Raw genomic sequence first — 27,689 nt, 5'->3', positions numbered from 1 at the left:
TTGGGGGTGTATTATATAGGAGTACGGTGTATAAGTGTTGGGGGTGTATTATATAGGAGTACAGTGTATAAGTGTTGGGGGTGTATTATATAGGAGTACGGTGTATAAGTGTTGGGGGTGTATTATATAGGAGTACGGTGTATAAGTGTTGGGGGTGTATTATAAAGCAGTATGGTGTATAAGTGTTGGTGGTGTATTATATAGGAGAACGGTGTATAAGTGTTTGGGGTGTATTATATAGGAGTACAGTGTATAAGTGTTGGGGGTGTATTATATAGGAGCACGGTGTATAAGTGTTGGGGGTGTATTATATAGGAGTACGGTGTATAAGTGTTGGGGGTGTATTATATAGGAGTACGGTGTATAAGTGTTGGGGGTGTATTATATAGGAGTACAGTGTGTAAGTGTTGGGGGTGTATTATATAGGAGCACGGTGTATAAGTGTTGGGGGTGTATTATATAGGAGTACGGTGTATAAGTGTTGGGGGTGTATTATATAGGAGTACAGTGTATAAGTGTTGGGGGTGTATTATATAGGAGTACGGTGTATAAGTGTTGGGGGTGTATTATATAGGAGTACGGTGTATAAGTGTTGGGGGTGTATTATATAGGAGTACGGTGTATAAGTGTTGGGGGTGTATTATAAAGCAGTATGGTGTATAAGTGTTGGGGGTGTATTATATAGGAGAACGGTGTATAAGTGTTTGGGGTGTATTATATAGGAGTACAGTGTATAAGTGTTGGGGGTGTATTATATAGGAGCACGGTGTATAAGTGTTGGGGGTGTATTATATAGGAGTACAGTGTATAAGTGTTGGGGGTGTATTATATAGGAGTACAGTGTATAAGTGTTGGGGGTGTATTATATAGGAGTACGGTGTATAAGTGTTGGGGGTGTATTATATAGGAGTACGGTGTATAAGTGTTGGGGGTGTATTATATAGGAGTACGGTGTATAAGTGTTGGGGGTGTATTATATAGGAGTACGGTGTATAAGTGTTGGGGGTGTATTATATAGGAATACGGTGTATAAGTGTTGGGGGTGTATTATATAGGAGTACGGTGTATAAGTGTTGGGGGTGTATTATATAGGAGTACGGTGTATAAGTGTTGGGGGTGTATTATATAGGAGTACGGTGTATAAGTGTTGGGGGTGTATTATATAGGAGTACAGTATATAAGTGTTGGGGGTGTATTATATAGGAGTACAGTATATAAGTGTTGGGGGTGTATTATATAGGAGTACGGTGTATAAGTGTTGGGGGTGTATTATATAGGAGTACGGTGTATAAGTGTGTGTAGTATATAGACCATATCTCACTCTGGCTGTTAAAGTTCCCTCCAGCCGCGGTGCATGCTGGATAATATTAATGTGGCCCTGAGATGAGTGACCCGCCTCAGCATCACACACAACTACACATCCCGGCATGCGCAGCGCCAGAGTTGCTTGTCCTACGTTTTACGCGCAGTGGCTGACGGTACTTGTTGTTTTCCCGTAGCTCAGACTAAGTGAGGTGGCGACCGGGGAACTACATTTCCCAGCAGTACGTGCGCGGCGCAGCCCATAGAGTAGAGAGATACACACGGCACGCTGCCCGACAGCTGCTGGAAACCAAGCATGCCTCGGGCCCGACGGAGTAACGCGGCCAACAAGAAGGGCAGTGCCAGCCGTGGTGAGACATGTCTGGGGGAGGGTATAAGTAGGGGATACACAGCTGACACAGGGGGTACACTGAGGGCACAGGAGGAGGCACACAGCTGACATAGAGGGTACAAATAAGGGACACAGCTGACACAGGAGGAAGCACACAGCTGTTGCAGAGGGGACACACAGCTGGCACAGGGGATATATTGAGGGCACAGGAGGAAGCACACAGCTGGCACTGACACACAGCTGGCACATAGAGTACACTGAGGGCACAGGAGGAAGCATGCAGCTGGTACAGGTAGGGGACACAGCTGGCACAGGAGGCACACAACTGGCACACAGGGTACAGGTAGGGGGCACACAGCTGTAACAGGAGGAGGCACACAGCTTGCACAGGTAGAGGACACTGAGGAAACAGGAGGAAGCACACAGTTGGCACAGGAGGAAGCACACAGTTGGCACAGGAGGAAGCACACAGTTGGCACAGGAGGAGGCACACAGCTGGCTCATGGGATACACTGAGGGCACAGGAGGAAGCACACAGCTGGAATGGAGGGTACATATAGGGCACACAGCTGGCACATGGGCTACACTGAGGGAACAGGAGAGCACGCAACTGGCGCAGAGGGTATACTGAGGACACAGTAGGAAGCACTCAGCTGGCACAGAGTACAGTTAGGGGACACAGCTGGCACGGGGTACACTGAGGGCACAGGAGGAGGCACACAGCTGACATAGAGGGTACAAGTAGGGGACAGCAAGCTCATGGGATACACTGAGGGTACGGGAGGAAGCACACAGCTGGAATGGAGGGTACATATAGGGCACACAGCTGGCACATGGGCTACACTGAGGGAACAGGAGAGCACGCAACTGGCACAGACTGTATACTGAGGACACAGTAGGAAGCACACAGCTGGCACAGAGTACAGTTAGGGGACACAGCTGGCACGGGGTACACTGAGGGCACAGGAGGAGGCACACAGCTGACATAGAGGGTACAAGTAGGGGACAGCAAGCTCATGGGATACACTGAGGGTACGGGAGGAAGCACACAGCTGGCACTGAGGGTACAGGTAGGGGACACACAGCTGGCACATGGGCTACACCGAGGGAACAGTAGGAAGCATGCAACTGGCACAGAGGGTATACTGAGGGCACAGGAGGAAGTACACAACTGGTACAGTTAGGGGACACAGCTGGCACATGGGCTAGACTGAGGGCACAGGAGGAGGCTCAGAGGGTACAGATGGGGACACAGCTGGCTCCCGGTATACTGAGGGCACAGAAGGCACACAGTTGGCACATAGGGTATAATGAAGGCATAAGAGGAGGTACACAGCTGGCACAGATAGTACCCCAGGTCCACAGAATAGAGGCTGGGGGGCACAGCTGGCACGGGTATGCTGAAGATTTTGGAGGCGGCACAGAGGGAACACCAGGAGTACAGAAGAGAGGTGGGAGACAAATGGCTGGCACAGGGACAGATATACTTAGGGCACAGGATGGGGGACACATAGCTGGCATCGAGGCTACAGGTGGACACATAGCTGGTACAGGAAATATATACGAATGACACCGGATAAAGGGTACATAACTGGCAAAGGATATATATATAGAGTATATAGGACGGGACACATCTGGCACAAGGGGTAGAGACACACATGGGAAATAGAGCTTGTTATTGGGGGGGGGGAACCGGTGAGGCAACGATTTTGTATTTGTGGTACTTGGAGCTGATACTTTGCGCCATGTAACATATGTTGTGATTGTGCTAATTCTAGAGACCTCGCTGACTCCAGTATGGGCTGATATTTAGTATCCCTTTTATTATACATTGTTTGGGCTGATATGTAGTATCCCTATTATTATACATTGTTTGGGCTGATATGTAGTATCCCTATTATTATACATTGCATGGGCTGATATGTAGTATCCCTATTATTATACATTGTATGGGCTGATATTTAGTATCCCTATTATTATACATTGTATAGGCTGATATTTAGTATCCCTATTATTATACATTGTATGGGCTGATATGTAGTATCCCTATTATTATACATTGCATGGGCTGATATGTAGTATCCCTATTATTATACATTGCATGGGCTGATATGTAGTATCCCTATTATTATACATTGCATGGGCTGATATGTAGTATCCCTATTATTATACATTGCATGGGCTGATATGTAGTATCCCTATTATTATACATTGCATGGGCTGATATGTAGTTACCCTATTATTATACATTGCATGGGCTGATATGTAGTATCCCTATTATTATACATTGCATGGGCTGATATGTAGTATCCCTATTATTATACATTGTTTGGGCCGATATGTAGTATCCCTATTATTATACATTGTATGGGCTGATATGTAGTATCCCTATTATTATACATTGCATGGGCTGATATGTAGTATCCCTATTATTATACATTGTTTGGGCCGATATGTAGTATCCCTATTATTATACATTGTATGGGCTGATATGTAGTATCCCTATTATTATACATTGTTTGGGCTGATATGTGGTATCCCTATTATTATACATTGTATGGAATTATAGATACAAGGCATGGGGGTGTACAATACCTGTTATGCGCTGTACGGGGCATTTGGTACAGATTGTACATGGTAACTATTTTCATATACACTTGTATAATATGTATACTGTTTGGGGTGTACAGATTATACTAAGCATTGTTACACAAATCATTTTTAGTAATATACACTGTATTGGATTGTATAATCCATGTTGTACATCAGGGCTCGGAAACGTGTGTTTCTTCAGCTGCTGTGGAACTACACATCCCAGCATACCTAGCCAAAGTTTTGCTATTAGGGCAAGCTCAAACTGTAGCATGGCATGATGGGATGTGTAGTTCCACAGCAGTCTATAACCTTGTACCAATGTAATTTGCCTATGTATAAAGTTGTGTCTCTGAACTTCCCCGTCCCCTCTCTTTTCCAAGTAAACCCTTGTGACCTCCTCCTCTGTTTACCCCCCTCCACTCTGTGGCTCGGTTCCCATCCCCCCACCGCCCATGCAGGTTCTCTGAGACAGGAGCTGTTGCAGCTGAAAGTTTCGGACAAACTCAACCAGCTAAAAGGTACATGATGTGCCAGCATGGCTTACCCCGCCTACTAGGCCCCCGCATGTCCTCATATCACCACTGCAGCTAATACCCCTCATACAATTTATGTGGTGACACCTGTCCTGCAAGGTGCATTGTGGGTAATTCTCTGCGAGTTATGCTTGCTATGGGTCTCCGCGCAGCCCCAGGGTGAGTGCACGGGGTGAGAGTGGGACGAGCCGTCACCTGCTTGCTGTGGTGGAATGAAGGTTCTAGCCGTCCCCAGATATTAATAGAACATTGCAGAATTAGGTGTGTAAGGTAAAAGTTGCTTGTTATCCCTTCTCAAATCCTAATTTTTCCATTTATCTCCTAATAATATTTTCTTGCTATCTTCACTGGTTTTTCATCCCATAACATTCTCCCTTTTCCATTATCCTCCCATATTATGGTACATAGACCAGAGTCTGATCTTCCTTTTACAGTGATAGCCCTTACGTCTGTGCCGCCGTGCATCCGATATCGCTATCCTGCCTCTGCGTATTTCTGGAAGCCGCCATCTGTTTGTGCTGCTGTGATGGGAACTACAGGGGCAGGTGCACTGGTTGGGGTGTTTCGGGTTACAATGGTTCTATGCTCTCAGCACATTGTAATCATTAAAGAGTTTGTATAAAATGGTTCATTTCTGATCTGATCTCTTGATAAACAAATACAACCCTCTATCTATCGCTGCTCCTGTAAGGCCGAGTCGCTTACTGTTTTGTCTTTCTTATTATTATCCTTTATTTATATGGGGGCGCAGGGGGTCTGCAGAGTACATACACAGTATGGAGAAAACAGTGACTTACCGTACAGAACATTGCAGGACATGGTCTATGATCATTGCTGCATCAGCAGCCATTGTACCCAAACACGCAGCGAGGCGGCAGAACCCGAGGGTTTGGTGCTGGCAGTGGGGAGGAGATGAGTGATGGGGACCCTTACAGTCTAAATAGGAATCAGGTGAGCATACCTGGTATCGGCTCCAGCAGGGCAGCGGCTTCACTTACCTGGTAACGGCTCCAGCAGGGCAGCGGCTTCACTTACCTGGTAACGGCTCCAGCGGGGCAGCGGCTTCACTTACCTGGTAACGGCTCCAGCGGGGCAGCGGCTTCACTTACCTGGTAACGGCTCCAGCGGGGCAGCGGCTTCACTTACCTGGTAACGGCTCCAGCGGGGCAGCGGCTTCACTTACCTGGTAACGGCTCCAGCGGGGCAGCGGCTTCACTTACCTGGTAACGGCTCCAGCGGGGCAGCGGCTTCACTTACCTGGTAACGGCTCCAGCAGTGCAGCGGCTTCACTTACCTGGTAACGGCTCCAGCGGGGCAGCGGCTTCACTTACCTGGTAACGGCTCCAGCGGGGCAGCGGCTTCACTTACCTGGTAACGGCTCCAGCGGGGCAGCGGCTTCACTTACCTGGTAACGGCTCCAGCGGGGCAGCGGCTTCACTTACCTGGTAACGGCTCCAGCGGCTTCACTTACCTGGTAACGGCTCCAGCGGCTTCACTTACCTGGTAACGGCTCTAGCGGTGCAGCGGCTTCACTTACCTGGTAATGAGAAACAATATAATCCAGTCGCACAAGAAAAATCATATCTCAAAAGTACCCCCTTTAATATGTTACTGGGCTCCATAGGGGGGTGCTACATGAATGTAGATGGACCTGCGTGTACGTGAATGTAGATGGACCTGCGTGTACGTGAATGTAGATGGACCTGCGCGTACGTGAATGTAGATGGACCTGCGCGTACGTGAATGTAGATGGACCTGCGCGTACGTGAATGTAGATGGACCTGCGCGTACGTGAATGTAGATGGACCTGCGCGTACGTGAATGTAGATGGACCTGCGCGTACGTGAATGTAGATGGACCTGCGCGTACGTGAATGTAGATGGACCTGCGCGTACGTGAATGTAGATGGACCTGCGCGTACGTGAATGTAGATGGACCTGCGCGTACGTGAATGTAGATGGACCTGCGCGTACGTGAATGTAGATGGACCTGCGCGTACGTGAATGTAGATGGACCTGCGCGTACGTGAATGTAGATGGACCTGCGCGTACGTGAATGTAGATGGACCTGCGCGTACGTGAATGTAGATGGACCTGCGCGTACGTGAATGTAGATGGACCTGCGCGTACGTGAATGTAGATGTACGTGAATGTAGATGGGCCTGCGTGTGCGTGAATGTAGATGGACCTGCGTGTGCGTGAATGTAGATGGACCTGCGTGTGCGTGAATGTAGATGGACCTGCGTGTGCGTGAATGTAGATGGACCTGCGTGTGCGTGAATGTAGATGGACCTGCGTGTGCGTGAATGTAGATGGACCGGCGTGTGCGTGAATGTAGATGGACCGGCGTGTGCGTGAATGTAGATGGACCGGCGTGTGCGTGAATGTAGATGGACCGGCGTGTGCGTGAATGTAGATGGACCGGCGTGTGCGTGAATGTAGATGGACCTGCGTGTACGTGAATGTAGATGGACCTGCGTGTACGTGAATGTAGATGGACCGGCGTGTACGTGAATGTAGATGGACCGGCGTGTACCTGAATGTAGATGGACCGGCGTGTACCTGAATGTAGATGGACCTACGTGTACATGAATATAGATGGACGTTATCTGTAGAAAAGAAGCTATTTTACAAAAAAAAATTAATTTACTTTCTAATCCCACAAAAAAACAGTTTAAGTTGCAGTTTTTTCCTAAAAAAAACTACAAAAAAGTAATTTTAAATAAAATAAAATACTGTCTTTTTATTGAAACCCTTATGTATGATAAGTCCGGTTCTGTAAGCCAACTGCTTACACAGTGTCAGACAGACCTTGGTCCCCCTGGGCTCCTATTACAGGGGTGAGACCTGGAGCTGGGTGACGCTGTACATGGGCTGCCCGCTGCTGGCTCCTGTGTGTACAGAACATGCACAGGGCGAATACACCCCCTGTCACCAGCTGATCCAAAGCACATACTGTAAGCGTCCAAGTAAAACATTATTCCTCCTATCAGTCATTGTAGCTGTATAATGAACCATAGACGCTTTGGAAAGGTCCCTGCAATGACCATGAATGACGTGTATACTGTAACCCGCCCCACGTTTTATCGTCGTCTCAATGTGGTCCCTAAATTGCTGTATTATGAGAATCTCCGGATACATTTGCAGAATTATTTCTGTGTGTTATTAGTAGCTCTTATGTATAAACAGCTTCTAGGTTAAATCTAGTGATTTGGTAAAGATGATATATTTGGTATTGACATAATCGATGGAGATTATCACCTGCAGTACACCGCACAGCGTGCTACCTTCCCATCACAGGGCGATGCTGGCCGTGTAGCCTAACGTTATTATACGTCCATATTTACTGATTAAAGTCTCTGCTGTGGCTATTACTGGCAGTGGCGGCATTAGTATGTGCTGTGGTCATTACCGGCAGTGGCGGCATTAGTGCAGTATGTGCTGTGGTCATTACCGGCAGTGGCGGCATTAGTGCAGTATGAGCTGTGGCAACTACCGGCAGTGGCGGCATTAGTGCAGTATGTGCTGTGGTCATTACCGGCAGTGGCGGCATTAGTGCAGTATGTTCTGTGGCTATTACCGGCAGTGGCGGCATTAGTGCAGTATGTGCTGTGGTCATTACCGGCAGTGGCGGCATTAGTGCAGTATGTGCTGTGGTCATTACCGGCAGTGGCGGCATTAGTGCAGTATGAGCTGTGGTCATTACCGGCAGTGGCGGCATTAGTGCAGTATGTGCTGTGACCATTACCGGCAGTGGCGGCATTAGTATGTGCTGTGGCCATTACCGGCAGTGGCGGCATTAGTGCAGTATATGCTGTGGTCATTACCGGCAGTGGCAGCATTAGTGCAGTATGTGCTGTGGTCATTACCGGCAGTGGCGGCATTAGTGCAGTATGTGCTGTGGTCATTACCGGCAGTGGCGGCATTAGTGCAGTATGTGCTGTGGTCATTACCGGCAGTGGTGGCATTAGTGCAATATGTGCTGTGACCATTACCGGCAGTGGCGGCATTAGTGCAGTATGTGCTGTGGCCATTACCGGCAGTGGCGGCATTAGTGCAGTATGTGCTGTGGTCATTACCGGCAGTGGCGGCATTAGTGCAGTATGTGCTGTGGTCATTACCGGCAGTGGCGGCATTAGTGCAGTATGTGCTGTGGTCATTACCGGCAGTGGCGGCATTAGTGCAGTATGTGCTGTGACCATTACCGGCAGTGGCGGCATTAGTGCAGTATGTGCTGTGGCCATTACCGGCAGTGGCGGCATTAGTGCAGTATGTGCTGTGGTCATTACCGGCAGTGGCGGCATTAGTGCAGTATGTGCTGTGGTCATTACCGGCAGTGGCGGCATTAGTGCAGTATGCGCTGTGGTCATTACCGGCAGTGGCGGCATTAGTGCAGTATGCGCTGTGGTCATTACCGGCAGTGGCGGCATTAGTGCAGTATGCGCTGTGGTCATTACCGGCAGTGGCGGCATTAGTGCAGTATGCGCTGTGGTCATTACCGGCAGTGGCGGCATTAGTGCAGTATGCGCTGTGGTCATTACCGGCAGTGGCGGCATTAGTGCAGTATGCGCTGTGGTCATTACCGGCAGTGGCGGCATTAGTGCAGTATGCGCTGTGGTCATTACCGGCAGTGGCGGCATTAGTGCAGTATGCGCTGTGGTCATTACCGGCAGTGGCGGCATTAGTGCAGTATGCGCTGTGGTCATTACCGGCAGTGGCGGCATTAGTGCAGTATGCGCTGTGGTCAGTACCGGCAGTGGCGGCATTAGTGCAGTATGCGCTGTGGTCAGTACCGGCAGTGGCGGCATTAGTGCAGTATGCGCTGTGGTCATTACCGGCAGTGGCGGCATTAGTGCAGTATGCGCTGTGGTCATTACCGGCAGTGGCGGCATTAGTGCAGTATGTGCTGCGGCATTACCGGCAGTGGCGGCATTAGTGCAGTATGCGCTGTGGTCATTACCGGCAGTGGCGGCATTAGTGCAGTATGCGCTGTGGTCTTTACCGGCAGTGGCGGCATTAGTGCAGTATGCGCTGTGGTCATTACCGGCAGTGGCGGCATTAGTGCAGTATGTGCTGCGGCATTACCGGCAGTGGCGGCATTAGTGCAGTATGCGCTGTGGTCATTACCGGCAGTGGCGGCATTAGTGCAGTATGCGCTGTGGTCATTACCGGCAGTGGCGGCATTAGTGCAGTATGAGCTGTGGTCATTACCGGCAGTGGCGGCATTAGTGCAGTATGTGCTGTGGCCATTACCGGCAGTGGCGGCATTAGTATGTGCTGTGGTCATTACCGGCAGTGGCGGCATTAGTGCAGTATGTGCTGTGGTCATTACCGGCAGTGGCGGCATTAGTGCAGTATGTGCTGTGACCATTACCGGCAGTGGCGGCATTAGTGCAGTATGTGCTGTGGTCATTACCGGCAGTGGCGGCATTAGTATGTGCTGTGGTCATTACCGGCAGTGGCGGCATTAGTGCAGTATGTGCTGTGGTCATTACCGGCAGTGGCGGCATTAGTGCAGTATGTGCTGTGACCATTACCGGCAGTGGCGGCATTAGTGCAGTATGTGCTGTGGTCATTACCGGCAGTTGCGGCATTAGTGCAGTATGTGCTGTGGTCAGTGGCGGCATTAGTGCAGTATGTACTGTGGTCAGTACCGGCATTAGTGCAGTATGTGCTGTGGTCATTACCGGCAGTGGCGGCATTAGTGCAGTATGTGCTGTGGCCATTACCGGCAGTGGCGGCATTAGTGCAGTATGTGCTGTGGTCATTACCGGCAGTGGCGGCATTAGTGCAGTATGCGCTGTGGTCATTACCGGCAGTGGCGGCATTAGTACAGTATGCGCTGTGGTCATTACCGGCAGTGGCGACATTAGTGCAGTATGCGCTGTGGCCATTACCGGCAGTGACGGCATTAGTGCAGTATGTGCTGTGGCCAGTGGCGGCATTAGTGCAGTATGTGCTGTGGTCATTACCGGCAGTGGCGGCATTAGTGCAGTATGTGCTGTGGTCATTACCGGCAGTGGCGGCATTAGTGCAGTATGTGCTGTGGTCAGTACCGGCATTAGTGCAGTATGTGCTGTGGTCATTACCGGCAGTGGCGGCATTAGTGCAGTATGTGCTGTGGTCAGTACCGGCATTAGTGCAGTATGTGCTGTGGTCAGTACCGGCATTAGTGCAGTATGTGCTGTGGCATTACCGGCAGTGGCGGCATTAGTGCAGTATGTGCTGTGGTCAGTACCGGCATTAGTGCAGTATGTGCTTTGGCATTACCGGCAATGGCGGCATTAGTGCAGTATGTGCTGTGGTCAGTACCGGCATTAGTGCAGTATGTGCTGTGGTCAGTACCGGCATTAGTGCAGTATGTGCTGTGGTCAGTACCGGCATTAGTGCAGTATGTGCGGTGTTCAGTACCGGCAGTGGCGGCATTAGTGCAGTATGCGCTGTGGTCATTACCGGCAGTGGCGGCATTAGTGCAGTATGTGCTGCGGCATTACCGGCAGTGGCGGCATTAGTGCAGTATGTGCTGTGGTCATTACCGGCAGTGGCGGCATTAGTGCAGTATGTGCTGTGGTCATTACCGGCAGTGGCGGCATTAGTGCAGTATGCGCTGTGGTCATTACCGGCAGTGGCGGCATTAGTGCAGTATGCGCTGTGGTCATTACCGGCAGTGGCGGCATTAGTGCAGTATGCGCTGTGGTCATTACCGGCAGTGGCGGCATTAGTGCAGTATGCGCTGTGGTCAGTACCGGCAGTGGCGGCATTAGTGCAGTATGCGCTGTGGTCATTACCGGCAGTGGCGGCATTAGTGCAGTATGCGCTGTGGTCATTACCGGCAGTGGCGGCATTAGTGCAGTATGCGCTGTGGTCATTACCGGCAGTGGCGGCATTAGTGCAGTATGTGCTGCGGCATTACCGGCAGTGGCGGCATTAGTGCAGTATGCGCTGTGGTCATTACCGGCAGTGGCGGCATTAGTGCAGTATGCGCTGTGGTCTTTACCGGCAGTGGCGGCATTAGTGCAGTATGCGCTGTGGTCATTACCGGCAGTGGCGGCATTAGTGCAGTATGTGCTGCGGCATTACCGGCAGTGGCGGCATTAGTGCAGTATGCGCTGTGGTCAGTACCGGCAGTGGCGGCATTAGTGCAGTATGCGCTGTGGTCATTACCGGCAGTGGCGGCATTAGTGCAGTATGCGCTGTGGTCATTACCGGCAGTGGCGGCATTAGTGCAGTATGCGCTGTGGTCATTACCGGCAGTGGCGGCATTAGTGCAGTATGTGCTGCGGCATTACCGGCAGTGGCGGCATTAGTGCAGTATGCGCTGTGGTCATTACCGGCAGTGGCGGCATTAGTGCAGTATGCGCTGTGGTCTTTACCGGCAGTGGCGGCATTAGTGCAGTATGCGCTGTGGTCATTACCGGCAGTGGCGGCATTAGTGCAGTATGTGCTGCGGCATTACCGGCAGTGGCGGCATTAGTGCAGTATGCGCTGTGGTCATTACCGGCAGTGGCGGCATTAGTGCAGTATGCGCTGTGGTCATTACCGGCAGTGGCGGCATTAGTGCAGTATGAGCTGTGGTCATTACCGGCAGTGGCGGCATTAGTGCAGTATGTGCTGTGGCCATTACCGGCAGTGGCGGCATTAGTATGTGCTGTGGTCATTACCGGCAGTGGCGGCATTAGAGCAGTATGTGCTGTGGTCATTACCGGCAGTGGCGGCATTAGTGCAGTATGTGCTGTGACCATTACCGGCAGTGGCGGCATTAGTGCAGTATGTGCTGTGGTCATTACCGGCAGTGGCGGCATTAGTATGTGCTGTGGTCATTACCGGCAGTGGCGGCATTAGTGCAGTATGTGCTGTGGTCATTACCGGCAGTGGCGGCATTAGTGCAGTATGTGCTGTGACCATTACCGGCAGTGGCGGCATTAGTGCAGTATGTGCTGTGGTCATTACCGGCAGTTGCGGCATTAGTGCAGTATGTGCTGTGGTCAGTGGCGGCATTAGTGCAGTATGTACTGTGGTCAGTACCGGCATTAGTGCAGTATGTGCTGTGGTCATTACCGGCAGTGGCGGCATTAGTGCAGTATGTGCTGTGGCCATTACCGGCAGTGGCGGCATTAGTGCAGTATGTGCTGTGGTCATTACCGGCAGTGGCGGCATTAGTGCAGTATGCGCTGTGGTCATTACCGGCAGTGGCGGCATTAGTACAGTATGCGCTGTGGTCATTACCGGCAGTGGCGGCATTAGTGCAGTATGCGCTGTGGCCATTACCGGCAGTGACGGCATTAGTGCAGTATGTGCTGTGGCCAGTGGCGGCATTAGTGCAGTATGTGCTGTGGTCATTACCGGCAGTGGCGGCATTAGTGCAGTATGTGCTGTGGTCATTACCGGCAGTGGCGGCATTAGTGCAGTATGTGCTGTGGTCAGTACCGGCATTAGTGCAGTATGTGCTGTGGTCATTACCGGCAGTGGCGGCATTAGTGCAGTATGTGCTGTGGTCAGTACCGGCATTAGTGCAGTATGTGCTGTGGTCAGTACCGGCATTAGTGCAGTATGTGCTGTGGTCAGTACCGGCATTAGTGCAGTATGTGCTGTGGCATTACCGGCAGTGGCGGCATTAGTGCAGTATGTGCTGTGGTCAGTACCGGCATTAGTGCAGTATGTGCTTTGGCATTACCGGCAATGGCGGCATTAGTGCAGTATGTGCTGTGGTCAGTACCGGCATTAGTGCAGTATGTGCTGTGGTCAGTACCGGCATTAGTGCAGTATGTGCTGTGGTCAGTACCGGCATTAGTGCAGTATGTGCTGTGGTCAGTACCGGCATTAGTGCAGTATGTGCTGTGGCATTACCGGCAGTGGCGGCATTAGTGCAGTATGTGCTGTGGTCAGTACCGGCATTAGTGCAGTATGTGCTGTGGTCAGTACCAGCATTAGTGCAGTATGTGCTGTGGCATTACCGGCAGTGGCGGCATTAGTGCAGTATGTGCTGTGGTCAGTACCGGCATTAGTGCAGCATGTGCTGTGGTCAGTACCGGCATTAGTGCAGCATGTGCTGTGGTCAGTACCGGCATTAGTGCAGCATGTGCTGTGGTCAGTACCGGCATTAGTGCAGTATGTGCTGTGTAATTACTGCTGTATGTATCATCTGTCCTGATTCTCGCTCTATGTTTCAGGGTCTCGAGCAGGACCTCGCCCAGACTCGGAGGCCAGTGAGGATGAGGCAGCCAGCGATGTTCTCAGTCACTGCAGTAGCGCCAGTGAGACGATTAGTGTGGCTGAAGAAGGGTCAGGTGAGTGTATAATGTGTGACAATCGGTATGGGGGCTTCAAGCCTGTATAATGGTGTACACTGTGGTTACTGGTAATTTGGTGTTATATATAAGTACAATAATATTACAATATAGTAATTGGTGCTTGTCTGCCCTGCAGGCAATGAGGTGCAGGACTTCCAGGCATTACAGGAGCAGCGGGAAGATAAACTGAAGGAGGATATAGACAATCTCACGGATAAGAGGTGAGGGAGTGGGAGGAGGTTCCTGCTACAGGTATGTGCGTTCATCCAGCTGACCGCTATCAATGCTTCTCGCAGCGTCAAGACCCGGCTGACCGCTCTGGGCAACCTGCGCCTCGCTCTGTCCTCTCAGGTCCTGGGCGACTTCCTCATGGAGAGACGCGTCACTCTCACAGACGCTCTGGAACGCTGTCTGAAGAAAGGTATATGCTTCCTGATTATCTGTATTATGTATCCGTCACCAACGCGCAGTGAGGAAGGAGCCAGTATTTGTTGGAGCGCAGCTGATCACTGAGGTATGAGGCACCGCTTTAACCTTTCCTTCTCTGGCTGGCTTATTCCGTAGGTAAGGAAGAAGAGCAGTCTCTTGCTGCCACATTGCTGTCTCTTCTTTGTATACAGCTGGGTTCTGGCCCGGAGGGAGAAGAAGTCTTCCATTGTCTAAAACACATACTCATCAGCATCCTAACCGACTCCAGTGCGGGAGCGACAGCCCGGCAAAGTGTGAGTACCAGCAGCGAGTACAGTAGTGCTACAAGATCAGCAGCTGCAAACTGGAGCCCTCCATACAGCTGTTATACAGTCCTCTGTACTCCATACAGCTGTTATACAGTCCTCTATACTCCATACAGCTGTTATACAGTCCACTCTACTCCATACAGCTGTTATACAGTCCGCTCTACTCCATACAGCTGTTATACAGTCCGCTCTACTCCATACAGCTGTTATACAGTCCGCTCTACTCCATACAGCTGTTATACAGTCCGCTCTACTCCATACAGCTGTTATACAGTCCGCTCTACTCCATACAGCTGTTATACAGTCCGCTCTACTCCATACAGCTGTTATACAGTCCGCTCTACTCCATACAGCTGTTATACAGTCCGCTCTACTCCATACAGCTGTTATACAGTCCGCTCTACTCCATACAGCTGTTATACAGTCCGCTCTACTCCATACAGCTGTTATACAGTCCTCTATACTCCATACAGCTGTTATACAGTCCGCTCTACTCCATACAGCTGTTATACAGTCCGCTCTACTCCATACAGCTGTTATACAGTCCGCTCTACTCCATACAGCTGTTATACAGTCCGCTCTACTCCATACAGCTGTTATACAGTCCGCTCTACTCCATACAGCTGTTATACAGTCCGCTCTACTCCATACAGCTGTTATACAGTCCTCTAGACTCCGTACAGCTGTTATACAGGTCTATATACATCACAGAAACCTCAAACCTTCCATACAGCTTGTTATACAGGCCTCTAAGCTCCATACAGCTGTTATTCAGTCCTCTGTACTCCATACAGCTGTTATACAGTCTTCTGTACTCCATACAGCTGTTATACAGTCCTCTGTACTCCATACAGCTGTTATACAGTCCTCTGTACGCCATACAGCTGTTATACAGTCCTCTATACTCCATACAGCTGTTATACAGTCCTCTATACTCCATACAGCTGTTATACAGGCCTATATACATCACAGAAACCTCAAACCTTCCATACAGCTGTTATACCGTCCTCTAGACTCCGTACAGCTGTTATACAGTCCTCTATACTCCATACAGCTGTTATACAGTCCTCTCTACTCCATACAGCTGTTATACCGTCCTCTAGACTCCGTACAGCTGTTATACAGTCCTCTATACTCCATACAGCTTTTATACAGTCCTCTCTACTCCATACAGCTGTTATACAGTCCTCTCTACTCCATACAGCTGTTATACAGTCCTCTATACTCCATACAGCTGTTATACAGTCCTCTATACTCCATACAGCTTTTATACAGGCCTATATACATCACAGAAACCTCAAACCTTCCATACAGCTGTTATACCATCCTCTAGACTCCGTACAGCTGTTATACAGTCCTCTATACTCCATACAGCTGTTATACAGTCCTCTATACTCCATACAGCTGTTATACAGTCCTCTCTACTCCATACAGCTGTTATACAGTCCTCTCTACTCCATACAGCTGTTATACAGTCCTCTAAGCTCCATACAGCTGTTATACAGGCCTCTATGCTCCATACAGCTGTTATACAGTCCGCTCTACTCCATACAGCTGTTATACAGTCCGCTCTACTCCATACAGCTGTTATACAGTCCTCTATACTCCATACAGCTGTTATACAGTCCTCTATACTCCATACAGCTGTTATACAGTCCGCTCTACTCCATACAGCTGTTATACAGTCCTCTAGACTCCGTACAGCTGTTATACAGGTCTATATACATCACAGAAACCTCAAACCTTCCATACAGCTTGTTATACAGGCCTCTAAGCTCCATACAGCTGTTATACAGTCCTCTATACTCCATACAGCTGTTATACAGTCCTCTATACTCCATACAGCTTTTATACAGGCCTATATACATCACAGAAACCTCAAACCTTCCATACAGCTGTTATACCGTCCTCTAGACTCCGTACAGCTGTTATTCAGTCCTCTATACTCCATACAGCTGTTATACAGTCCTCTCTACTCCATACAGCTGTTATACAGTCCTCTAAGCTCCATACAGCTGTTATACAGGCCTCTATGCTCCATACAGCTGTTATACAGTCCTCTCTACTCCATACAGCTGTTATACAGTCCTCTAAGCTCCATACAGCTGTTATACAGGCCTCTATGCTCCATACAGCTGTTATACAGGCCTCTATGCTCCATACAGCTGTTATACAGGCCTCTATGCTCCATACAGCGATTATACAGTCCTCTATACTCCATGGAGCTGTTATACAGTCCTCTATACTCCATGTAGCTGTTATACAGTCCTCTATACTCCATGGAGCTGTTATACAGGCCTCTATACATATTGAAACCTGGAGCCCTTCATACAGCTGTCATACAGTCCTCTATACACCGCTGGAACCTGGAGTCCTCCTTACAGGAGGTGTGTGGTTCTATATACAGCATTCTAGCCCTAGAGCCATGAGAGACCCCCAGAAATCATTGATTGAGGTATGAGGCATTTGGTGGCTCATGGAATTGATATGCTGAAGGAGCTTCCTCTGCTATTCCTGAATAGTGTAGATTTTGCCTGAGTGTATGTAATGATATTTATAATCACCTTGTCTGACCTATATGCACATCTTTACATTATATAGGTGTTTTCATGTAACATGTTCTGCTTTGTCTCCATGTGCTCGTGTCTTACATTGATCATGTTCCCGCTGCAGTGTGCCACCGCTCTGGGCCTGTGCTGTTACATCGTTGCTGCGGATGTAGAGGTAATGCTCACATTCGGTTATTGTGGAGCTGATATGGGGGATTCAGTTCTCTTCGCAGGGATGTGGTAACCGGGGGTTAGGTGCCCAGAACTATTCATTTGCTCGAGCTGTAAACCCGCGACTAGCGCACAGAAATCCTGGTCGACAAGTGCCTTGGGGCCAGTCTCACGGTGTTACCGTGTTCGGTAGCAGCAACGCGTCGACCACTTAACCCGGGAGATACGACTAAGCCCTGGGCTTACAGTCACTTGACTATCTCCGGGCACTAAACCCAGGAGCTACATCCCTGCGATAAGAATTTAATTCCCCCCATAGTATTCTCTATACCCTACGGAGACATAATGGTCTCTGGGCAGGCTCTGCCCACTCCATACTGCCTCCATAAGATTAAAGGAACCCCCACGCCGTACAATTTATTTATTAACAGTTATTTATATACATATATTCTGCAGCGCTTTACAGAGAATATTTAGTCACTCACATCAGTCCCTGTCCCAAAGGAGCTTACACTCTATATTTCCTACCATATGCACACACATACACACTAGGGTTATTTTTAGTCGGAAGCCCCAGTAAACCTACTAGTATGTTTTTGGAGTGTGGGAGGAAACCCGGAGCACCTGCAAACACATGGAGAACATACAAACTCCACACAGATAGGGCCCTGTTGGGGATGACACCCAGGACCTCAGTGCAGTGAGTCAACACGGAAATCATTGTGCCATCGTGCCCCCCGTGTACAATCTGGCCATACTGTTCTCTTCCAATTGTACAGAAAGCTGTGTGCCCTAGACATGTAATTGGTTAATTAAACTCAAACAAATACATGGCCTGATTCCGAGATTTATGTAGTGCCCATATTTTTGCAGATTGAGCGATTGTTTGCCATTTTGCATGCATGAAAGCCGAACTGTGCACGTAGCCACACGATGTTTACGCTGTTGCACGCCGTCAGACGGATATGAGAAGGCAGCAGTGGGCGTCCCTATGCTGGGCTGTGATTACACTGTACGGATATGAGGAGGCAGCAGTGACATCCCTATGCTGGGCTGTGCTTACACTGTACGGATATGAGGAGGCAGCAGGGGGCGTCCCTATGCTGGGCTGTGCTTACACTGTACAGATATGAGGAGGCAGCAGTGGGCGTCCCTGTGCTGGGCTGTGATTACACTGTACAGATATGAGGAGGCAGCAGTGGCCGTCCCTATGCTGGGCTGTGCTTACACTGTACGTATATGAGAAGGCAGCAGTGGGCGTCCCTATGCTGGGCTGTGCTTACACTGTACGGATATGAGGAGGCAGCAGTGGGCGTCCCTGTGCTGGGCTGTGATTACACTGTACGGATATGAGGAGGCAGCAGTGGGTGTCCCTGTGCTGGGCTGTGATTACACTGTACGGATATGAGGAGGCAGCAGTGGGTGTCCCTGTGCTGGGCTGTGATTACACTGTACGGATATGAGGAGGCAGCAGTGGGTGTCCCTGTGCTGGGCTGTGATTACACTGTTCGGATATGAGAAGGCAGCAGTGGGCGTCCCTATGCTGGGCTGTGCTTACACTGTACAGATATGAGAAGGCAGCAGTGGGCGTCCCTATGCTGGGCAGTGCTTACACTGTACGGATATGAGGAGGCAGCAGTGGGCGTCCTTATGCTGGGCTGTGCTTACACTGTACGGATATGAGAAGGCAGCAGTGGGCGTCCCTATGCTGGGCAGTGCTTACACTGTACGGATATGAGAAGGCAGCAGTGGGCGTCCCTATGCTGGGCTGTACTTACACTGTACAGATATGAGAAGGCAGCAGTGGTGTCCCTATGCTGGGCTGTGCTTACACTGTACGGATATGAGAAGGCAGCAGTGGGCGTCCTTATGCTGGGCTGTGCTTACACTGTATGGATATGAGAAGGCAGCAGTGGGCGTCCCTATGCTGGGCTGTGCTTACACTGTACGGATATGAGGAGGCAGCAGTGGGCGTCCCTATGCTGGGCTGTGCTTACACTGTACAGATATGAGGAGGCAGCAGTAGGCGTCCCTATGCTGGGCTGAGCTTACACTGTACGGATATGAGAAGGCAGCAGTGGGCGTCCCTATGCTGGGCTGTGCTTACACTGTATGGATATGAGGAGGCAGCAGTGGCGTCCCTATGCTGGGCTGTGATTACACTGTACGGATATGAGAAGGCAGCAGTGGGCGTCCCTATGCTGGGCTGTGCTTACACTGTATGTATATGAGAAGGCAGCAGTGGGCGTCCCTATGCTGGGCTGTGCTTACACTGTATGTATATGAGAAGGCAGCAGTGGGCGTCCCTATGCTGGGCTGTGCTTACACTGTACGGATATGAGAAGGCAACAGTGACGTCCCTATGCTGGGCTGTGCTTACACTGTACGGATATGAGAAGGCAACAGTGGCGTCCCTATGTGCGTCTATGCTTTGGTAGTCATTAGCATATTTTAGCGATTGCGTTTGTGTGAATCTCTGAATCAGGCCCAAATTAGTTCAGATTGGATGAATTTGTACAGTTCTACACATAATTTTACTTCATGTTGCGTGTGGTAAACTTGTACATTTTTGGGGATGTGGCGTGAGTGGATCATGTAAAGGCCATGTAGTGACATTACAAGACGATTGACAGTCTACAACCAAGAATTATGGTTGGTTTGTGCCAGATAGTATCGTGTGTAATCCTCCTCTCTCCTCCAGGACCTGATTTCAAGTGTCTGCTGCCTGGAGGGTGTATTTTCCACATGGTACCCTGAAAGCAATGGCAACCCGCCTTCACATCACGGCCTGGCCTGCTGTGCCATTCAGTCCTGGGCATTGCTGATGACAATTTGCCCTGCCAGCTGGACCCAGAAGTCATTGGAGAGGTGAGAACAGGTGACAGTGGGCTGGATGGTATCGGGTGGTTTGCTGACTGTTTATTACCAGTGTGTTCTGTTACTGACATTGCTGTGCCCACAAGGTGTTTGGTACTGTTCCTCAGGTCTCATTGCTCTCTCCTAGCCACCTGCCCAGTCTGTCTGGTGTCCTGTCCAGCGAGAACGTCGGTCTCCGTATTGCAGCCGGAGAGAGTCTGGCCCTCCTGTATGAGCTTGGCCGCGATCTGGATGTAAGTGGACGTCTCATGTTTTAATCTCTTCTCTCGCTATCATCTTCACCTCGTATGCCACACGCCAGCCCCAGACACATAGCCCTCATAGCACATATATATCTGTATCCTTCAGGAAGACTTCTTCTACGAAGATGCAGACACTCTCTGTGTGACGCTGAAAGCATTAGCCACGGACAGCAACAAATACAGAGCGAAAACCGACCGACGCAAGCAGCGCTCCATCTTCCGGGACGTTCTCCATTACATTGAGGTAAGGAATCTGACGTGCAGCAACCGCTATATATCCAGTGATACGAGCTGAGCTGTGGGGGGGAATTGGGAATAGATTTTAGTAATGGCATTTTACAGGCAAACCACTTGTGAGAGATTTCTCTGCCTAGTACAGGGAATAGTAGAGTCCAGACCCTGCTTTATGCTATGACGAGACTCAGACAGGTTTATCCCCCCTCTGCCGGCTCTGACATTAGTTTATGATATGAGGAAGCTCAGGGAGTGTATATCCCCCCTCTGCCTGCTCTGACATTAGTTTATGATATGAGGAAGCTCAGGGAGTGTATATCCCCCCTCTGCCGGCTCTGACAGTCTGATATGAGGAAGCTCAGGGAGTGTATATCCCCTCTGCCTGCTCTGACAGTCTGATATGAGGAAGCTCAGGGAGTGTATATCCCCTCTGCCTGCTCTGACATTGGTTTATGATATGAGGAAGCTCAAGGAGTGTATATCCTCCTCCTGCCTGCTCTGACATTAGTTTATGATATGTGGAAGCTCAGGGAGTGTATATCCTCCTCCTGCCTGCTGTAACATTGGTTTATGATATGAGGAAGCTCAGGGAGTGTATATCCTCCTCCTGCCTGCTGTAACATTGGTTTATGATATGAGGAAGCTCAGGGAGTGTATATCCTCCTCCTGCCTGCCGTAACATTGGTTTATGATATGAGGAAGCTCAGGGAGTGTATATCCTCCTCCTGCCTGCTGTAACATTGGTTTATGATATGAGGAAGCTCAGGGAGTGTATATCCTCCTCCTGCCTGCCGTAACATTGGTTTATGATATCAGGAAGCTCAGGGAGTGTATATCCTCCTCCTGCCTGCTCTGACATTGGTTTATGATATGAGGAAGCTCAGGGGGTGTATATCCTCCTCCTGCCTGCTCTGACATTGGTTTATGATATGAGGAAGCGCCTCTGCCTGCTCTGACATTGGTTTATGATATGAGGAAGCTCAGGGAGTGTATATCCTCCTCTGCCTGCTCTGACATTGGTTTTTGATATGAGGAAGCTCAGGGAGTGTATATCCTCCTCTGCCTGCTCTGACATTGGTTTTTGATATGAGGAAGCTCAGGGAGTGTATATCCTCCTCTGCCTGCTCTGACATTGGTTTATGATATGAGGAAGCTCAGGGAGTGTATATCCTCCTCTGCCTGCTCTGACATTGGTTTTTGATATGAGGAAGCTCAGGGAGTGTATATCCTCCTCCTGCCTGCTCTGACATTAGTTTATGATATGAGGAAGCTCAGGGAGTGTATATCCTCCTCCTGCCTGCTCTGACATTGGTTGATGATATGAGGAAGCTCAGGGAGTGTATATCCTCCTCCTGCCTGCTGTAACATTGGTTTATGATATGAGGAAGCTCAGGGAGTGTATATCCTCCTCTGACATTGGTTTATGATATCAGGAAGCTCAGGGAGTGTATATCCTCCTCCTGCCTGCCGTAACATTGGTTTGTGATATCAGGAAGCTCAGGGAGTGTATATCCTCCTCCTGCCTGCTCTGACATTGGTTTATGATATGAGGAAGCTCAGGGAGTGTATATCCTCCTCCTGCCTGATCTGACATTGGTTTATGATATGAGGAAGCTCAGGGAGTGTATATCCTCCTCCTGCCTGCTCTGACATTGGTTGATGATATGAGGAAGCTCAGGGAGTGTATATCCTCCTCTGACATTGGTTTATGATATCAGGAAGCTCAGGGAGTGTATATCCTCCTCCTGCCTGCTCTGACAATGGTTTATGATATGAGGAAGCTCAGGGAGTGTATATCCTCCTCCTGCCTGCTCTGACATTGGTTTATGATATGAGGAAGCTCAGGGAGTGTATATCCTCCTCCTGCCTGCTGTAACATTGGTTTATGATATCAGGAAGCTCAGGGAGTGTATATCCTCCTCCTGCCTGCTCTGACATTGGTTTATGATATGAGGAAGCTCAGGGAGTGCATATCCTCCTCCTGCCTGCCGTAACATTGGTTTATGATATGAGGAAGCTCAGGGAGTGTATATCCCCACTCTGCCAGCTCTGACATTGGTTTTATGATATGAGGAAGCTCAGGGAGTCTATATCCTCCTCTGCCTGCATCTCTTGGTCTAGGACACTGAAAGAAATCCAGTGCTCTGGTTAAGCCGTAGGATCATAGTGTGTAGCAGCTTTATATTACCTGAAGGATATTTGGTAGTAGATTGTGGAACAGAATAATGGCTGTGCAGGTGAGCTATAATTGGCAAGCAGACTTGCAAAATAGAAATTCCCTCAATAGAAAATAATTATCTTTAGAACTAAAGCAAAGTTGAGTATTTGTCCCTATGGACTGTATATATCATACGAGACTGTTGGTCTCGCCATCTCCTCTTTCTCACAAGTACCTTGTCTTACCCCCATCTGCAGAGCGGAGAGTGCCACGAGGAGACCATAAAGTTCGGCTTGGAGTCCATGTACGTGGACAGCTGGGCGCGCAGGAGAACGTACAACTCTTTTAAAGAAATCCTGGGCTCTGGCGTTCGGCATCACTTACAGGTAACATGCCGCGGATCTGACCGCTTCCATCACAGCATAAAATCTCACTCATTTAGTACATCTGGTCCCATACACTTTATTTTCCTTTCCTAGCATAATGAGGTTGTACGAGACATCTTCTCCTTGGGCCCCCCGCTTGTCCTGGACGCCGCTGCAATCAAAGCTAGTAAGATCTCCCGCGTAGAGAAGGTGAGAACCAGGAATGAGCCACTCTCAGCTGGACTAATAACTATTTGGCCTGATTCAGAGAGGTGCGCTAATGCCATCTCTGCTGCGTCTGTGTACGCGGCGGCTGTCTGTTTATGCAAATGTCACAGCCGCTGGGAGATGTAAGGAGACGCCCAGCTGCGGCTTTGCAAATCCTAGAACCTGCGTACACAGACACTGCATCGGTCTCAGATCCCTCGATAAATGGCCTTCTGAGTAACCGTATTGGTCGCGAGTAGTGAGATACTGGAGCCTTGTTATTTGTGTACTGAATTCCAGGAACAGGTTGCAACAAGCCCCGAAAACGTGCCCAACACGCCCACGTTTTTACCGCTATGCCTCCCAAACGCTCCCTGTCAATCACACTGCGCGTAAAACGTCTCTACAAGCGACTTCAGTAATGTACCTTGACGCATGTATTGTGCGAATTAGACGCATGCGCTGTTTATTGATAATTGGTCAACTTTGTAAAATTCGGAACAGCCCCGATGTCTTTCGTAAGACGTCCTTGTCTTATTGGTACCCATGTGACCTGTCTATAAAACCTCCCTTATTCCGTCTTCTGAGTGGCAGCCATGGTATAACAGCCTCTGCCTGCGGACATTACATGGTCCTGGAGCTATTTAGTGACCTCTAGTGTCCAATTTACATATTGCATTGTGGGCATTATCCACTGGCTGCAGATTATAAATGGGTGAATGTTATATAAGATAATTAGCACGACTCTGTCTATGGTCCAACTGACTGCATCTGTCTCCCCCCTCAGCACATGTTCAACGCCGCAGCCTTCAAAGCCAGAACTAAGGCCAGGAGTAGAATGCGAGATAAACGCGCAGATGTCCTATAATCGCCTCGTACCAGCCAATGAATTGGGAGCCTTGTGGAGCAATATACTACTTTATATATGTAATATCCCCTCATCTACAGAGCGAAGTGTTAGCCTGTGTCCTTCATTGAGGGAGAAGAGGTGAAACGCTGCTGTGAAGCACAGACTGACAAAAGAAGGGAATTTTTGGGAAGTTTTTTTTATTAATTGGATCATTGGAGAAAGGAGGAGAACGCGGCCGATGAACATCGTACGAGATGCTTTACAAAATTCTGTACTCACAATGGTGCTTTACAAACTCCGACCCCTTCTCGTGGACCAGGCTCTGCTCTGAGCTATGGATCGGTCCCTAAGTGTAGGACCACCTACTATTGTAAAACGCCTACGCACGGCTTCTTGGGATTTTTCAGTACAGGTACAGTTGAAGCCTGTGGATGTATCGGAGAAATCTTAAAGGAGAGATGTGCTGCTTTTTAATACAATGTTAGCTAGGAGGCTGCAAGACTGTCAGATCTTATTGTGGTGCTGTGAAATGTATCATATAATTTATTGGTGAAAAGATGAGCGTGTTTACAGCTTGCAAATGATTTCTACCAGGCTGTGGCTACGTCCCGCTCCAGCGTTTTCTTCCATAGGCAACATTGGGATATACAGCCCCCTGGATACTGTAACACAAATCCTGGACTCTTATCAGTCTGCTTTTAGTAGCCATTTGTACACCTGGAACCCTGATGGGAACGGCGCCTATGGGTCAGTGCAGTGGGGGAATGATACAAGATTTTAATATAAGTAAAACTATGTTCTTCTTACAGCTGTGAATGATGCTGCGTGCATACAGTTCTTCCTGGGAGGGGGTATGATGGGGGGGGGGGACACACAAAGTGCCAAAACTTCTACCCTTAACACTACAGTCTGGTGCAACATCAACACTGTGCAGATAACACGTCACATCATAATATATATATATATATATATATATATATATATATATATATTTTATGTGTGTGTGTGTGTGTATATATACACACATACAATGTTAGTGCTCTCCCCCTGGTACTCCCATATCTGAGACATGTTACTGCTTTGCACAATTAATCCACTGTGCTTGATTGTAGTTTAGCCACTAGGGGGCACTATTATAGAGTAGCTGATTATTTTCAAAAGCATTTCACATGGCAGCTTGTACTCATCAATGTAAATAAGCAAACTAAATAGTATCAGGCCAGAGTCCTTTCTCTCCCTGGTGATCTTTAGAATAAAAGCTTAATAACCTTATTGAATAAATAAAGGTTATTTTATCTCTCTAATTTGATTGTAGAAACTGGAAATCACTGAGCTGCAGCATTAGAGTGTTAGTATGCTGGGTAATACATGGTCCCCAACATACCTAGTGATTAATGGTATCCGGATAGAAGATCGACAGTGTAAAGGTCGACAGGTTCAAATGATATGTAAATCACGTGTTCCCTAGGAGGCTGCAAGATGGTCAGGTGATAGAATACGTTGCGTATTTCTTGTAGTAATACCATCCGGTCTATCCGGCGCTGTCATGTAGTTGGGAGATGTACAGGAAGCTTCTGCTGCAGGATATAGGGGGTGGCTGGTCCTGTAAGTGAGAACAGCAGAAATACCACGGGCTGCAGTGACCCCATAAGCCATTTGTTAGTTACGCACCTGCTATGGTTTTGTACATTGCTGGCATATACACTAAGTGATGCACGTACCCTGCAGATTATGTAATAGTGGGATTACGTTCTGCTTGACATGTTTACAGCCTACATTTCATTTCTCTGCTATGGGAGTACCCTCATTTTCATGAATACAATGTAGTTCCCCCTCTGCTGGCCAAACCAGGAAATGCGTCTTCCAGAGAGCCCTCCTGGTCTATTTGCTAATCAACGGCTTTGACCTCTGGGTTTAATAGGGAAATAATGATGATAGATCAAAATTACGCGTAAGCGTTTTTTAAAATCCATCGGCCGAAGCCGCAGAGAATCGCTGGTTAGTAAATATACCCCCATCGTCTCTTTGTATGTGAGTGCTATAACCCTCTCATGTGAGACGCACCTCCAGTCCCCCCAGTATGTGTGGTGGAAATGGGGGATCCTCAAAAAAAAATAAATGCTCAATTCATGAACGCCGCAGTTATGTGTCGCTGCGCTACTTGGAGAACATGGCACTATATTCTTCGCATTTATTTTGAAATAAAACAAATTGTAGCAACCATTTTGACTATGTAAGACAGGAGCTGGGACGGCTCGCGGACTGTAATGTGTCAGTTGTTTTTATACCGTATCAGTAGTTGTAAATTATTTTTATATATAAACAAAAAAAGCAACAAATCTTCAATTCTATCAACTATTTTCGTACCTCTGCTGAGATCTTATCATGCAAAATGGCTGCTACCTGCTGGTTTTTTAAATATATAAATATTTTAGTCCATAAAAGTACTTCCCACATCACTAGTCCCCACCCAGCCGCTGTTCCTGTAAGAATGAGACTCCGCCTACTTCACAGCAGTGCCTGGGGGAGTGGTCAAACATTGTGCCCTCCCCCCTTTATATCAGAGCTACAGAAACGACTGTCAGATCATTATTTATCTTTGGATTTTATACAATTAATTCAGTAATATTTTGGCCACAAGTCAGACATCAGATAATAAAGAGTTACAAAAAAAAAATGTGTGTCCGTCTCGTTTTGTGATTGTGGACGGGGAATACCCTATATGACAGGCCGGCAACCTTCATTTAGCAAATGTGGAACTACACGTCCCAGCATGCCCAGCCCATGCTATGTATACAATATGTCACAAAGTAGTCTGCACATTTTGGGTAAAAAAGCACCAGGACAAACCAGTCTGCCATGCGGGCAATACATTTATTAGTTTTGCATGTGGGGTAAATACTGGCTACAAATTAGCAGGGGGGAGGGAATAATATAGATGAGTGATCTGACAATGATCGGTGGATTTTACTTTATCCAAAAGTTTTTGTTGTAACAAACAAAACTTTGCAATAAACCTCTATTTATTTATTGCATAATGTATTTATATATAATTAGTAATTTGGAGTTGTGCACCTGTGATCTGTCTGTTTCTGTGCCTGCATTAATAGTCTCAACAGGTAGCACCTCCCATTATATATTCAGGGTGTGCAGTCCAGGAACCTTTCCTACACACTCCATGTAATGTGCTTTATTACACACCTGAAGGAAAGGAAGACGCCTTCAGTC

At 48.6% G+C, this 27,689-nt stretch overlaps 1 protein-coding gene across 2 annotated transcripts; it reads left to right on the top strand.

Moving 5' to 3' along the window:
• The first annotated feature begins 1,525 nt into the window (after positions 1 to 1,525).
• Positions 1,526 to 27,130, top strand: IFRD2 (interferon related developmental regulator 2). 2 transcript variants are annotated; one of them, XM_088459079.1, is made up of 13 exons: positions 1,526 to 1,673; positions 4,708 to 4,767; positions 13,952 to 14,068; positions 14,208 to 14,292; positions 14,368 to 14,492; positions 14,636 to 14,793; positions 17,482 to 17,532; positions 20,230 to 20,396; positions 20,533 to 20,638; positions 20,754 to 20,891; positions 23,297 to 23,425; positions 23,519 to 23,614; positions 24,399 to 27,130. In XM_088459079.1, exons 1-13 carry the CDS (start codon positions 1,619 to 1,621, stop codon positions 24,477 to 24,479), a joined length of 1,368 nt encoding a protein of 455 aa, XP_088315205.1. In that variant the 5' UTR covers positions 1,526 to 1,618; the 3' UTR covers positions 24,480 to 27,130. The 2 variants fall into 2 exon arrangements, with proteins under 2 accessions (XP_088315205.1, XP_088315206.1); XM_088459080.1 differs by lacking the exon at positions 4,708 to 4,767.
• Positions 27,131 to 27,689: the final 559 nt, after the last annotated feature.

This window comes from Taudactylus pleione, unplaced genomic scaffold (genome assembly GCF_031769625.1).
Source record: "Taudactylus pleione unplaced genomic scaffold, aTauple2 ptg000893l, whole genome shotgun sequence".
Lineage (NCBI taxonomy): Eukaryota > Metazoa > Chordata > Amphibia > Anura > Myobatrachidae > Taudactylus > Taudactylus pleione.
Note: the sequence above shows the minus strand (reverse complement) of the source record. Positions and strands in the feature narration are given on the sequence as shown.

Excerpts from the sequence above, each read along its gene's own strand:
- IFRD2 (XM_088459079.1), top strand. The coding sequence starts at position 1,619 with ATGCCTCGGGCCCGACGGAGTAACGCGGCCAACAAGAAGGGCAGTGCC. Across the intron at positions 14,069-14,207 it reads TGTGGCTGAAGAAGGGTCAG|GCAATGAGGTGCAGGACTTC; the intron begins GTGAGTGTATAA and ends TCTGCCCTGCAG. Across the intron at positions 14,293-14,367 it reads GACAATCTCACGGATAAGAG|CGTCAAGACCCGGCTGACCG; the intron begins GTGAGGGAGTGG and ends TGCTTCTCGCAG.